This window comes from Triturus cristatus, chromosome 1_1, assembly GCF_964204655.1.
Source record: "Triturus cristatus chromosome 1_1, aTriCri1.1, whole genome shotgun sequence".
Lineage (NCBI taxonomy): Eukaryota > Metazoa > Chordata > Amphibia > Caudata > Salamandridae > Triturus > Triturus cristatus.
Genome location: NC_140579.1, coordinates 62550182 through 62564651, shown reverse-complemented (window position 1 = coordinate 62564651; position 14470 = coordinate 62550182). Strand labels below are relative to the sequence as shown.

General features: G+C 42.9%; 1 protein-coding gene across 2 annotated transcripts in view; it reads right to left on the bottom strand.

The window, feature by feature from the left end:
• Positions 1 to 14470, bottom strand: part of LOC146869412 (solute carrier family 12 member 6-like) — an 815412-nt gene that overhangs the window by 574526 nt on the left and 226416 nt on the right. For both annotated transcript variants that reach the window (XM_085599784.1, XM_085599788.1), the window contains exons 3-4: positions 9276 to 9407; positions 6215 to 6361 (exon numbers count right to left, since the gene is read on the bottom strand). In XM_085599784.1, the coding sequence (XP_085455910.1) occupies positions 6215 to 6361; positions 9276 to 9407 (279 nt within the window). The remainder of the gene's footprint in view (positions 1 to 6214; positions 6362 to 9275; positions 9408 to 14470) is intronic.

The following is a 14470-nucleotide window of genomic DNA, read 5'->3' as shown; positions in this document are numbered from 1 at the left end:
TTTTAAGCTTAATGCGTATGCAAGGCTGCTGTATGAGTACGTGGAGCAATGGATGCGAAAGACTGCTATGTGTGTATGCAGTTACCTGTCTCAGTGGACGAGGGTATTAGATATCACCATCTTCCACTGACGTATGGAATTTCATGTAGTTTATTGCTTAGTATCTTCTATGAGAGAGGTCAGTTTGAGAATTTATTTTCCAATTACGATGCAGTGCTTCCTGAAGTTCCAGCTTACAAGCATTTGAATAAGTATGACTAATATAAGTCAGAGGACAGACTTCGGAAGTACTTCATACCGTCTTTGGAATTGGATACGGCTTATGCTCATCGGCATAACTTGACCTGTTCATTGTCAGATGTAGAGAAGAAATTCGTAGATCAGGTAGAAGATAGATATAGAAAGTTAACACAGACTCGAAATACAGGGGAGAGTCCGGTAGATTGGACTGAAGAAGAAAGATCTCATAGAGCTAGAGGAAGTTATGGTCCTATAGCATTGGACAAGGAGCAGAAAGGGAAGTTGTGTGTGAGACGTTATCAGACCTACGATGAAAAGGTTCCGGTGGGTCAGAGTGCGTGTGATCATATTTTCACCATGGAAGATTCTGCTAAGAACTTTCTGCAAGGCTCTGTGCAAGTGATTCCAACTGTTTATTATGTGTGTGGAAAGAATGCCTATGTCAGGTTGCCTGCGAATTGGTATGCTACGTGCTATTTGGGAATCATTTTTCCGAAGATTTACCATGCAGACGATTTGGAGCTTTTGGAGGATGGACAGCACTCGAGAGTGAAGAGAGCTGTGAGTGCAGGAGCAGTGATTGGAGATATTTTTGGAGCAATGATACCTAGTTTGGGTGTGGTTTTGAATGATGTGAAGATCAGACGATTGGTGACTGTAGTTGATGAGTGGTCAATAAATACGGCGAAGTCACTGATACTTGTGAATGGAGAGATGTTATCGATAAGGACAATGGTTTTGCAGAACCGACGTGCTTTAGATGTATTATTTTCAAAAGAGGGCGAAGTCTGCACATTATTGAAAGTTCAGGAATGTTGTACGTATATTCCAGATAACAGCAAGGATCTGGAGAAATATATAAGCAACATTACCACGATCCATAATGAGGTAGAGGATTTGACTGAAGAGAGTGTGTGGGAAAAGATTGGTAAAGGATTTGGTCGTGTGGGAAGTTGGTTTGCCAGCTTAGGAAAGGGTTCCTTGGCTTTGTGCTAAAACCACTCATCATTGTTGTGGTTTGTGTGGTTTGCTTGTGGGGATTCATTAGAGCTTACAAGTGGTATAAAGGAAATAGAGTTGAGAGAGCTCTCAGAGCGAGTGAAATGCGAATGGCCAGACTGCAGGACAGTCAATATCAGAACCTTAAGAATATGGAGAGACTCCGACGGGGGAGGATGGCAACAAGCACTGTTTAGGTCGGTTCTTTCTCCAAGGGAATTGTGAAATGGTGTGATGACACTAGTCATAAAAGGGGGGGTGGGGGTAACTGAGAGAGCGCCATGTTGTTTCAAAAATTGTAGGGGTGCACCATAATCACGGTTATTCCGCACCCACATATTAAAGGACCCATATTAACGTGTGACTTAGAAATGTGTTACTAAAATCTGCTTAGAATAGTGCGATTAGAAATGTAACCATGCCATTTATGAAGAGCAATGTCGTAGTTAATTGCAAATGTATTTTAGTTAACGCATAAGGATTGTTTTTTGTGTAATGTGATGCATTAGGTTTAAACGTGCACTATATTAAAGTCTGTACGTATGGTTTGCTTATTCTTATATATGTAGAGTAATGAAATCAAGGTTTATAGTGTGATTTTATAAGAGTGTGTTTAAATTGTGTAAAGGCCTGATCGCATATACGTTTAAAGAGAAAGGCCTGTTCGTATCTTATGTTAGCTAAATATTGTAGGCCGAAATTGATTTCCCTTGGTAAGGCTTTGAGTTTCAGGACGTTAGAAAATCTCAGAGAAGTGGAAAGTTTCTCGTTCCCATGTTTTGTTGCAGGTGCAAGGACACCTAGCTCGTTAGAGAAACTAACTCTTTGTTTCAGGAGTCAGGATGGCCTGAGAAGCCAATATGGGAGAATACTGGAATGTAGGGATTATACTTTTGGCGAAGAAGGTGCCTGGGACCAGAGGACAAGTAAACCGTCGTTGGAAGGGAGACAAGTTTCACTGGAAAATCACTGGGAGAAGACCTGGCTGAAGAGGTGTGCCGGAGAGCGTGTTCTACGTTTTTGGGATTTTGAGTTAGGGACAGTGCCCCGTGGGTTGAGGAGTCGAGGTTTAGATGGGGAGCTAGAAGGAGCATCTTAGAACGAGCTCTGGCTAAGTGAGTGTACTTCTAAGGAAGTCTTCACTTCTGACACCTTTTTACTCTCTTGCCTGGGAGGGAAAATGCTAAGTAGGGATGTCACCTTAGAGATAGAGTAGGGATAGACTAACTGATTTCCTTTTCAGGTTAATGTCTTCTAATGTAGAGATTGGAGTGATTATCGCTTGCCTGATGTTACTAGAGCTGACTATTCTTCTTATTCTGAGTCGGATAAGACTCCTGCGTAGGATATTTTTTTGTATTAGTGCCCATTTATTTTCTTAACCTCGTGCTGAGGTGCTTGTATGTGCAGCTATTTTTGGCTTTGTAATAAACCCCTAAAATTTGAGATTTGGAGTCAGTGGTCCTTTGGAGTTCAAATTCATTTTCCTTTGATTATGTGTTAATGTTGGATTTCCTTCCCTCTACACTATTTAGCAGATAAAAAGATCCTGGCGACCTGAGAGGATTCTTGGTGATGGCAAGACAGATAAGAATCCGGCTTTATCAGTATTGCTTGTCAATTTCGGGACATTTTTGAAAACGATTACATAGGGGGTTGCCTGGGGAGATACGTGGAAAAAAGACCTGGCCAGACTTCGTTGGGCAGCAGTTCACAGTGGGTTTGTTCTTATAATACCTTCAATTCCTGTTTGATTTATATTACGTAAATTATAGTCTCTTGATGTTACGGTAGGTTGTATATTAAACACTTCCTTTACTTGTGGCCCCGTCGTCGGATAGAGTTTTTCAGATGCAACTGGGAAACTATGCCCTACTTTTGTCTTCTCATCCAGGTCTCTACCAGGCGTAGCCTTATGGGGAATTTCTGGAGGCAATAGGTTTGTGACCAAATCAGTTAAGTGGGTAAAAAAATTTGCGCCGACTTAATTTCCAACATTAATCGCCTTTCAATATTGTCAATTTTTCCATGCAATTTTTTTAAAAGAGTTTTGATACCTTGTGTATACTTTATTTATTTGTCAGCCCCTGTTCCTTTTGCCTCTACTGTGTATTTTTTCCTTTCTTTTGCTTAGCTTTCGGGTTCATTGGCTGATTTGGAGATGGTACTTTCATTTTTACTGATTGTTGTTTGCTCTTTTTGGCCAGTGGGGAAACCAAGTCAGTATTATTTGATGGTATGGATATCTCAAGTGGGAGGGTCGATATGCATGGGCCCTCTTTTAAATTATCCGTATTTGGTACATTATCTCCTTATTTTTACAATTTAGCCTGGTCTTCTGAGATGGGTTCAGGTTCCACCAAAACTGTCCGATCTGACCTAGTCTCTTTTAGAGCTGCATTTAGTGCTGTTTTTGTAGCAGCTAAGCATTCTCCCACTTGGACAATCTTGTTAAATCAGTCCCATGGCGGTTTTCAAATAGTTAGTTATTGGCACATTTTTGCCTGCGGGATTTCCATTGGTAGTCATGGTCGGCGTTAATTTACTTTTACCCATTTTCCGAAGTTATTAATTATACCTAGTTTAAAAAAGGTAGTAGATTTCCTTACCAGCTAAGGGATGAGGGCAATGGAGTCCTCCGGGCTTTTTACCGCTGTAATGTGCCTCAGTGCAAAAGAACAAGGGCTCCCATGCTGCGGGAGCCCGGAACGGCTTAAATGCACCTCCTGGCACAGACCCAGTGACGGTGGCGGCTCCAGCCGTTAAGGGATGTGGGCAATGGAGTCCTCCGGGCTTTCTGCTGCAGTGAAGATCCTCAGTGCAAACGAACAAGGGCTCACGTCAGTGATCTCCTCTCACATGTTCGAAAAATCTCTACCATGGACATGCATTCAGTTAAAACCCGCATTGTGACCAATCAATTCAAGCTCTTCTACGATGGGAGGGGCCTTGAAATAAACATCTCCAAAACGAAGCTAATGTTGCTGAAACCCCATAAGTCTTTCAAATGGAACCTGCTTTTAGACAATATCCCCTTAGAGAGAGTGAGTTCCTTCGATTACCTGGGAATCAAACTGTCTGAGGGTATTGCCTGGAGACATCTCAACAAGGCCTACCATAAATGTTCTCAGGTAACCGGGGCCCTGAGGAAGGAAAACTGTCTCTCTCACACTAAGCCAATAGCAGCAGCACTAAAACTGTATAGCTGCAACTGTGAGCAGTGCCATATATGGGGTCAAGCTGTGGGGCATGGTAAGAGTAAGCGACCTCACAGTCTTAGAGAACAAGTTCCTCAAAAATCTGGTCCCCCTCCTGCAAAGCACTCCCCTTTGCCCATTAAAGCTCGATATGGGCATTACACTTATTAGTGATCTAGCAAAGCTCCGCTCCCTGCGATTTTGGCAGAGGATTGTCACTACCAACGAATTGACACCCTATCTCGCAGCTTTTAATGAGGTCTGTGCCCTAGACACCACGAATAAGATAGGCTGGATCAAACATGTTAAAAGCCTTATGCCCAGCATTGGCTTACCATGACATATTGATTGCCCAGCAACCCATACCAGAAGACAGATCAAACTACTATACTGGGAATGGGTTGAACAAAATGCAGGGTTTAATAGTAACCAGGGCAGACTAACTGAAGAACTTAGAGACTTCAAAGTCAGCCGCTCTCTAGAAAGCTACCTTGACTTAATCAAAGTGTCGGCAGACCGGAAGCTCTACATTCAATTCAGGCATGGTAGTCTGCCAATCAATGTATTTATAAACTCTTGGCTGTACTACAAAGCCCAGTCTAAGGGCTGCCCTTGTTACCCCTGCCCGCACTAATCAATAGGCATGTCCTCTTTGCCTGCACATCATAGGCAAAACCCAGGGGTAAATGGTTAACCCCAGTTGGCAGACAACTTGGAACTCGAGATTCTAGAGTGGCCCTGCGCCTCTGGAAATCTGATGCAAGACCCTTATTCGTGTGCGCAACTGCGAAGTTCTTAGGCCACTCTTGGGCAAATAGAAGGAAGGCACTGGCAATCCTCCTAATTCACCCCTGAGAATTCTAGATGTGATGACCCGTCCTATCAAGATTAATCGTCGCAATGGTCACTAGTTTAAAGTTTTAAAATGTAAATAGTCTTCTCTTACCCTTGAACTCAGGTTAACCGAAGTACCAATTAATTAATGTGTTCTTATTGGGAGTATTGAAGTTTTTAAACAACTATTTTAATCTTGCTGTGTGATGCCTATGAACGTAATTTTATAGTCTGACGACCACAGAACTATTTAACGAATGCATTTGCACTTTAGATAAGGGATACTGCCACGTTGCACAGTAATCTCTGGCTTGTCTGTGGCTTAAAAGCTACGAATTATATGATAACTATTGTCCTTAGGTATCCTATTACGCGCTTTCACAGTTTTTGATAACCAGTTCTATTTCTTAACTGTATTTATTTTTAACATATACAGGCTTGTTCCCTCTTAAATTGGAATGCATGATGTCTACCCTAAACGTATGTTTCTTTTATTGTATTTTACCGAAAAAAAGAGTTTCAATTGCACTCATTTTATGTTTTTCTTTTTACTCATTTTTTTTTCTTTTGAGAGTAAGCCCCATATTGTTTTTTTTTCGTTTTCTTCATTTTCTTTTTCACCCCACCTCCCTTTTGTTTTCTTTGATATTTTTCCTTTTGTTCTGTCCTTGTTTTTCTTATGGGTGAACTCTCTACTGCCTTTTTTAATCTTCCTTTCAACTTTTTCGTTTCCTGGTACTTTTTTTCCGCATCTTCCCCAATTTTTGTTTTTTTAAGCCATTTAAAAAATATTTTAAATATTGTTTTCGAGAAGTAAACTTTAAAGTATAGACTGAGAAGTAAAAAATGCGAAAGGAGAAGTAAAGCACTCCCCCGGTGTAATCAAGTTGGTATATATTACGTTGTCCATGGTTTTATTTTGTATTGTATTATATCACACTTACACAACAGCAACACATGAGGACAATGCTGAAAGCCTGAAGCACACCAGCTGTTCCGACGACCCAAGTCAGTCTCAAGAAGAGAATCACTCCAAAAATGTTCTGCAAGCAAGGGAGGTAGACGCCCATGAAGGTTCCCATCCTTGGAGACTGCCAGAGAAGAAAGACCAAAGTCAGCCTGGGAAACATATCTGGTAAAGGTTGCAGTGAAAATGGTGTAACTAATTATCTGCCATTCTCCGTGGATATACCAGCCGTTAAATACATTGTGTAGCAGAAAGAGTTAAAAACTTATGAATTTGTGAAAAATATGATGATGTTGCTGAACCATTCTGCTAAACTTTTTCATAAAATCCACAGTTAAATAAATGTTCTTAAATCATTAATTTAATGCAGATTCTGCTTCTGTTCCATAAGAAGTCTATACAGCGCCCATAGCTCGTGACTTCAAATATTGATAACATCTTCCTAGCCCATAAGACCTCCATGAAATGCCCACGCCGTCTTAGCAGGATCCTCTCCTCGGATAATCCCCTCTTAACTAGGCACAACATTTTATACAGTGCAGCAATCACACAATTCCTGTCACTGCCATTACAGTATTCAGTTTCAAATGTTGACACAACCTATGCTTAAAGTTGAAGCTGTTGTCAAACAATATTTCTGTGATACACATGCCAGTGCAGGTTGCTCAACCTGGCCACTGTTCTACTGCTGGCCATAAAGCTCATATTCCTTCTCAGTGGTGGCCCCCACCCTCCAGTTCCCAGGACATGCAACAAGACACATGCAGTTTTCCTCTGCTATTGCATATTGAAAATATATAGATAGAAAACAATGCTATCATCTACTGTGAAAAAATGAAAGGCATTCATTCATGGCATTATTATTCATAATTAGTGACTAATCTAAAAAAGCATGATGATGAGGAGCATTAAGAGTCAGCTAAAAATGGAGAACTTGATAGTAACTTATGGGCTTTGGCAGAGAGATAACCCTGTCACAAAGCTGACAGAGATCCTGTCCCTCTTATTACAAGTGCCATAGCCCATAATTCACTTGTAATGAGGCGCACGTGATATTCATCACGCTTGTAACAGAGCAGCCCATTGGTCAAACTGTAAATCAGGCCTGGTGAGCCTTTATGCCCTCTCCCATGACACCAGTGTCTCTGCATCAACACTAGTGGGAACAGAAAGCACCGCTTTAGTGGAACCATAAACATGTAGACTGTACCTCCGCATTACCATCACCTATGTAAACATATTCGGAGCAGCAAGCACTCCATTGGAGAGAAACTCGCACACTGTTGTCCTTTGCTGGTTCATGGCTTGCTGCAGAGCACTATTGGGCAGGTGAATTCCATAGATGGAGTAGGGGCCGTTCACCAGGTACCCACCACCACCTTATCTCTTCTCTTTGCTACATCACACAATACTACGCAGTGTTTCGATTACGGCCGTCAGTGTGGGGGGGGGGTTATTAATCAAAGGCCAACAGACAAAGTAACAAAGTCACAAAAAAGGTAGTTTTATCCTACAGCTGGGTCCTGGTTTCTCTCCAGTGCCAACCTGGGGGTAGATTCCATAGCAAAGGGTAAAGAAAGAGGGGAATTAGATCTGGCAGAACCTCCTGGCCAAATCAAGCATTACTTTGGTAGGAAACACCCAGTGTACTGCTTGCAAAATGTACAGGAGAGAAGCTACAGGGCCACCCTACACACATTTTCCAAGAAAAAACTACTAGAAGAAGCCAATGAAGATGCATTAGCTCCATGCAGTGATTTGACACTGCATGCAGGGTCTGTCCCATGCAGGTGATGGCACTGCGGGGCGTGCGCAGCCATCCATCTAGCAGCCGTGGTTCCGAACCTAGCTCATGCACCATCGCTGCTTTCTAAAGGGACCAGTTAATCTATTACAGGCAGAGGCTCGGGTTTATGAAGGTAAAAGCAAAGAATGCCAGATATGAAGTTCCAGCAGGATTTCCAAAAGTGAGGAAAAGTGAAGGCAGAAACAAACTAAAGCAGAAAATGCCTTTGTTTCAGTCCGCACCTTGGATAAAAGAAGGCCGTGCACCGGTGGAACCAAGAGTACGGTTCAAAGGCACACGAGGCTCCAAGCTGGCTAAATGGTATGGCAGATGTTACAGCAAGAGTAGATTTGTTTTGAAGGAGGCCAAGAAAAACTCCATGTTTCTCCCATTCAACCTCCATGTCTTTCCACCAGCAACTAAAGTCTTCTTTTCGTCCATCCATATTTCTGAATTTCCACATCAAGTCGGCACCAGCAGCACCTTGGACATTTTGAACGTGAATCATTTGAGCAGGATATTCTGGGAAATGACAAAGGCAGCTTTCGAAATTAAAGACGGAATTAAGCATTAAGACCGTGTGGGGCTAAGACGCCTCATTGTGTTGTCTGCCCTCTAGTTGTTGAGCTCTGGTATGTGGGAGAGCAGCCATAACATGCCCTCCATGATGTGGGAGAGCAACTCCTATTTTCCTTATCCAGAAGTATGGCGTGGCACTGCCCATGTGCGCCATCACTAACCTGGAACGGATCACTTGAAGAAAGGGCTGAAGAGCCAAAAAGACCTTATGGAGTGATCTGGAAATCCTAACGTAATGTGTCTCAAAATGTACCGTCTGTGTCCTCTCAGAAGCCACCTTGTAAAACGGGTCATGGGAAGCAATTTTTTGTAAAGAAATACAAATTGACCTCGCATGCCTTAACGTGCAGGCAAACTATAATTAGGAATTGTTATTTTACATCGAAGGAGAACAGCAGAGGACCTCCGTTTGACGCACAACCGCGAGCCACTGAAGCAGCCAAGAACAATCCTGGACTTTAGAAAGACAGCTCAATGTGTTAACATCCGCTGGAACATTTGGGGCTATACTATGCTACACAAGCGATTGATAGATGTTAACGGGGTCCTCGAGATCTATTTTTCTCATTATATAACATCCTATGAGGAGCGAATGGGCGTCAAATAAAACTCTTCTTTCTCCAACTGTGCTCATTATTCATTGTGACATACTCAGCCACTCTCCACTCCTCACCTTATATGTTTTCTTCCTGCCCTCTCCCAAGCATTCTGCCTCTTCATGCTCCTTTGCTCCCTGTGGCAGGTTGGTGTAGTTGGCCAGACGGTTGAGGAGCGATGAAACCTTGGGTCTGGTATCCATTTCTTCCTAAAATAATCAGACCAAAAAAACATAAAAAGCGAGACAATATGAGGGAGATAAATTCGAAAATGGAGCAACTATGTAAAAGATGAGAGGAAAGTGACAAAAGAAAGACGTGTGAAAGATAAAGAAAAAAACAATTTTGTGAAAGAAAGACAGATGGAAAAGGGGTAGTGAACAAGAAAAAGAACGACGAGCAGAACAAGAAGATGGTAAGAAAAAAAGACAACTTATGTGGCAGCCGAGTATATCGGAATGAGAATGTGAAGTAGAAAGAGAACACAAAAAAAGAGAAAATGAAAAAAGCATTTGAAAGATGAGGGCATAGAGAAAAGAACAGACATGGGAAGTTGCGCGACAGAGAAGAGAAAGGAGATGGGACAAAAGAGGTTAAGAAAACAGCTATTATGTGAAGTAGAATGGGAAGCTAGAGCGAGGAAAGCAATGCTTTCAATAACAGGACTCTGCCCTGTACTTCGATGGTAAACGTACCCAGGCAGCCGAGGTCATCACCATTTCTCATGCAAAATATGCCCGATATAAACACGAGCACCATGGAGACGTCTATGCTGAATTCACAGTGCAGGACAAAAGGCAAACACTTAGTATCAAACGTACAGTTTATGTCTTTCACCAGAGATGCAACTAGAGCCAAAAGTTGGGGGGGGGGGGCTACTAAAAAGTTGGTGGGGGGCTGATACTTCCAGCAATAGGCAGAGTGGAGATGCAAGGGCTCTAAGAAGGGGTTAAAAAAACAACAAAGCCTCATTAACAAGCAAATGGCCTTTTAAAGACATGTGAAGTACTCGGGTGCGGCGGTGTCGGTGCCCGGGAAGCGGTCTCAGCCCGGGCTGACACACACGAGAGGGAGGGGGCGCTGAAGCCCTTTGAGCCCAATAGGCGTTGCGCGCCTGCCTTTCACCATACTTGTGAATGGGCGTAACTGAAGGCAATGTCGCACATGCACTACCAACTCAACTGCTTCAGCACTGGTAGGCGCGTTCCTCTTTTTTTAGGTCTTGGCCTGGCGAAAGCAGCGCATGCGCTGCACTGCCATGAGACGCCTTTTGCAATCCATACGATTCCAGCGTGCACGAGGGGAGACAAACTGAAACAGAAGATGCACGCGGGTATTGGCCCCTTTACTGGCGGCGTGATACTCTGTGGACTTTTTTTTTCCGCTGCCAGTAAAGGCACCTGCCGCGTGCACATCTTCTGTCCGCCCCATCACTGGCCGCGCTTGTTATTTGTATGTATTTACTTTTTATTTGTTGAATTCAGGAATAATTCTCAAACCAGAAGTCGGACTGTACTGTTTATTTCCTTAGTTGTTTTTCAAACAAAATGTATGTGCATGATGACGGTGAAGTGGTGCATATGACCAGTTAAACAGGGACTGAGCATGTAAATTACTGAGTTTTAAGTTTCGTGTGGATGTTAAGAGGGCAAAAATAACAGTGCTTATGGTGACACTACTAACTGGACTCATTTGGTTATGAAGAAAGGAACAATAAAAGTGCAGCACGTATATCGACACTTCATTGTCCAAACACGAGCCATCGGCAGGTGGCAGAGAAATGTTCACATACACTAGAGGTCTTTGTAAGCAAAGCTGTCGCTCTTCATTCCCTCTCGGTGTTTACATGAGATCACGTGCTTCTTTCCTGTTTTTATGGCACCAGGAGTTTACGTCATTTCCTAGAATGACAGGATGTTGAGCCAAAGACAAGACTTAAACCTGGTTCTTCAGTTCCAGAGTAGGCAGTTCTGGCTGATAGGCCACATAGATAACCCTGATGACACATTCCAGATACTCATAGCACACGCACAGTGTAGGCATCCTCTATTGGCAAGCTTTCTAGAAGTTTGGGCAAATTCAGTTTGGGGACAATGAAATGTTTTCCTTGGTAGACAATCTTGAGCCTCACAGGACGTCCAATGCAACCAGATCCAGCGTTTTCAGAACTCTTTCTAGCCCACGGCCACACAGAGAGCGGGAGACAAATGGGAAGAGCACACAAGGGGACGACGAGCCCTCACAAGTATTCTACATACAAGGTCGTGGCCATCCCCAAAACTAAAAGAAAGCAATAACATATACACAAAGCGCATTTAGGGGGAAGGACGGGCGCAGTAGCAACACCGATGCTGCCAGGCCCTGCAGAAACAGCGAATACATAAACATGCCTAAAAATGGAAAGGTTGGGGTAACACAACTGAATAGTGGCTGGGAGGTTAGGAGGAGAAACCTATACCACAGCGGAGGGGAGAGAACAGAGAGCAACAAGGAGCGTATGGGGAGTGGTGGGTAACAAAAACAAGCATTGGCATAGGCAATAGGTCTTGATTTGGGACCTTATAAGTGTTTAGTCATGCAACACTTGATGTTGTTGCACCAAGGATATTGTGCTGCATAACTAAATACTTATAAGGTCCCAAAGGCGAGCCCTATTGGCTATGCCAATGCTTGATTGTTTAGCCAACAGCAAATATAATCTCTGTAAATACTTACGATGTTAAAAAATAAACTACAAACCCCAGATGCAGTATGTTCGACACACGCCAGAACTAGCTTCAGACGTTATCATGGCATGCCACAATAGTTACATTATGCTACAATCAACCTCGTATTCCGGACTTTCCTTTCAGAATGTGCTTTCTTTCTTGCGCCTGTACAAAGCAACCAGCGAGGACCGAGACCTCCGTGCACAGCTGGGGGCAGAGAGGGCAGGAGGTCTCAGCCATTGGCTTCTGTGTCATTCACATGTTAATCAGCACATATAACGCTAACAGGATTCGGACCTTCTGTCCCTTGACTGCAGGGAGAGGGCCCAGTACTCACGCACTCGGGTGCTGGTTTACATAGCATAGCAGGAAACACGTGCATGTAATGGTGGGAACGTGTGACAGCATGGGGGAGGAGGGTGTTCAGAGGGAGCGTCATGGATGTGCTTTCTCCTCATTAGTTGGACAGTCCATGTAGGTGGTCACCTGTTGAGTTTCAGAGTGGGGATTATGTTTTTTATCGGTGGCTTATGTACCTGTGTGGTGTTTATGCTTGGAGTGTAACGTAAGTGGTGTGGCATGTCTTTCGTATATGTGTACTCTCTGCTACTCTCTCTCTACTACTCTCTACTACTCACTCTCTACTACTCATTCTACTACTACTCACTCAAATACTCTCCACTACTCACTTTCTACTATTCACACTCAACTACTCTCCACTACTCACTTTCTACTACTCATTCTCTACTACTCTCTACTACTCACTCTCTAATACTCACTCTCTACTACTCTTTACTACTCTCTATTACTCTCTACTTCTCTCTACTTCTCACTCTCTACTACTCACTCTCTACTACTCACTCTACTACTCTCTACTCTCTACTACTCACTCTACTACTCTCTACTACTCACTCTACTCACTTTCTACTAACTCTACTACTCTCTACTACTCGCTCTCTACTACTCTTTACTACTCTCTACTTCTCTCTACTACTCACTCTCTACTACTCTCTACTACTCACTCTACTACTCTCTACTACTCACTCTCCTACTCACTACTACTCACTCTACTCACTTTCTACTAACTCTACTACTCACTCTCTATTACTCTCTACTACTCTCTGCTCTCTCTACTACTCTCTGCTCTCTCTCTACTACTCTCTACTCACTCTCTATTACTCTACTCACTCTACTACTCACTACTACTCTCTACTACTCACTCTCTATTACTCTCTACTACTCTCTGCTCTCTCTCTACTACTCTCTGCTCTCTCTCTACTACTCTCTACTCACTCTCCTCACTCTACTACTACTCTACTACTCTCTACTCTACTCTCTCTCTACTACCCTCACTCTACTACTCACTCAAATACTCTCCACTACTCACTTTCTACTATTCACACTCAACTACTCTCCACTACTCACTCTCTACTACTCTCTACTACTCACTCTCTAATACTCACTCTCTACTACTCTTTACTACTCTCTATTACTCTCTACTTCTCTACTTCTCACTCTCTACTACTCACTCTCTACTACTCACTCTACTACTCTCTACTCTCTACTACTCACTCTACTACTCTCTACTACTCACTCTACTCACTCTACTCACTTTCTACTAACTCTACTACTCACTCTACTACTCTCTACTACTCACTCTCTACTACTCACTCTACTACTCTTTACTACTCTCTATTACTCTCTACTACTCACTCTCTACTACTCACTCTCTACTACTCTCTACTACTCACTCTACTACTCTCTACTCACTACTACTCACTCTCCTACTCACTACTACTCACTCTACTCACTTTCTACTAACTCTACTACTCTCTGCTCTCTCTCTACTACTCTCTGCTCTCTCTCTACTACTCTGTACTCACTCTCTATTACTCTACTCACTCTACTACTCACTACTACTCTCTACTACTCACTCTCTATTACTCTCTACTACTCTTTACTACTCTCTATTACTCTCTAGTTCTCTCTCTCTCTCTACTACCCACTACTCACTCTCTACTACTCACTCTCTACTACACTCTCTACTACTCACTCTCCTATTCACTACTACTCACTCTACTCACTCTCTACTACTCACTCTCTACTACTCACTCTCTACTACTCACTCTCTACTACTCACTCTCTACTACTCACTCTCTATTACTCTCTTCTACGCTTTACTACACTCTCTACTCTCTTTACTACTCTACTCCTCTCTACTCTCTACTACTCACTCTCTCCTACTCACTCTCTACTATCTACTGACTCTACTCTCTCTACTACTCTCTACTACTCTCTCTACTACTCACTCTCTACTACTCACTCTCTACTACTCACTCTCGAGTACTCTGTCCCTACTACTCTCTCCCTACTACTCACTCTCGAGTACTCTGTCCCTACTACTCTCTCTCTCTACTACTCACTCTCTACTATCTCTACTACTCTACTACTCACTCTCTACTCACTTTCTACTCTCTACTCCCTCTTTACTATCTACTACTGACTCTAGTCTCGCTCTACTACTCACTCTCTACTACTCACTCTCTACTACTCTCTTCTCTACT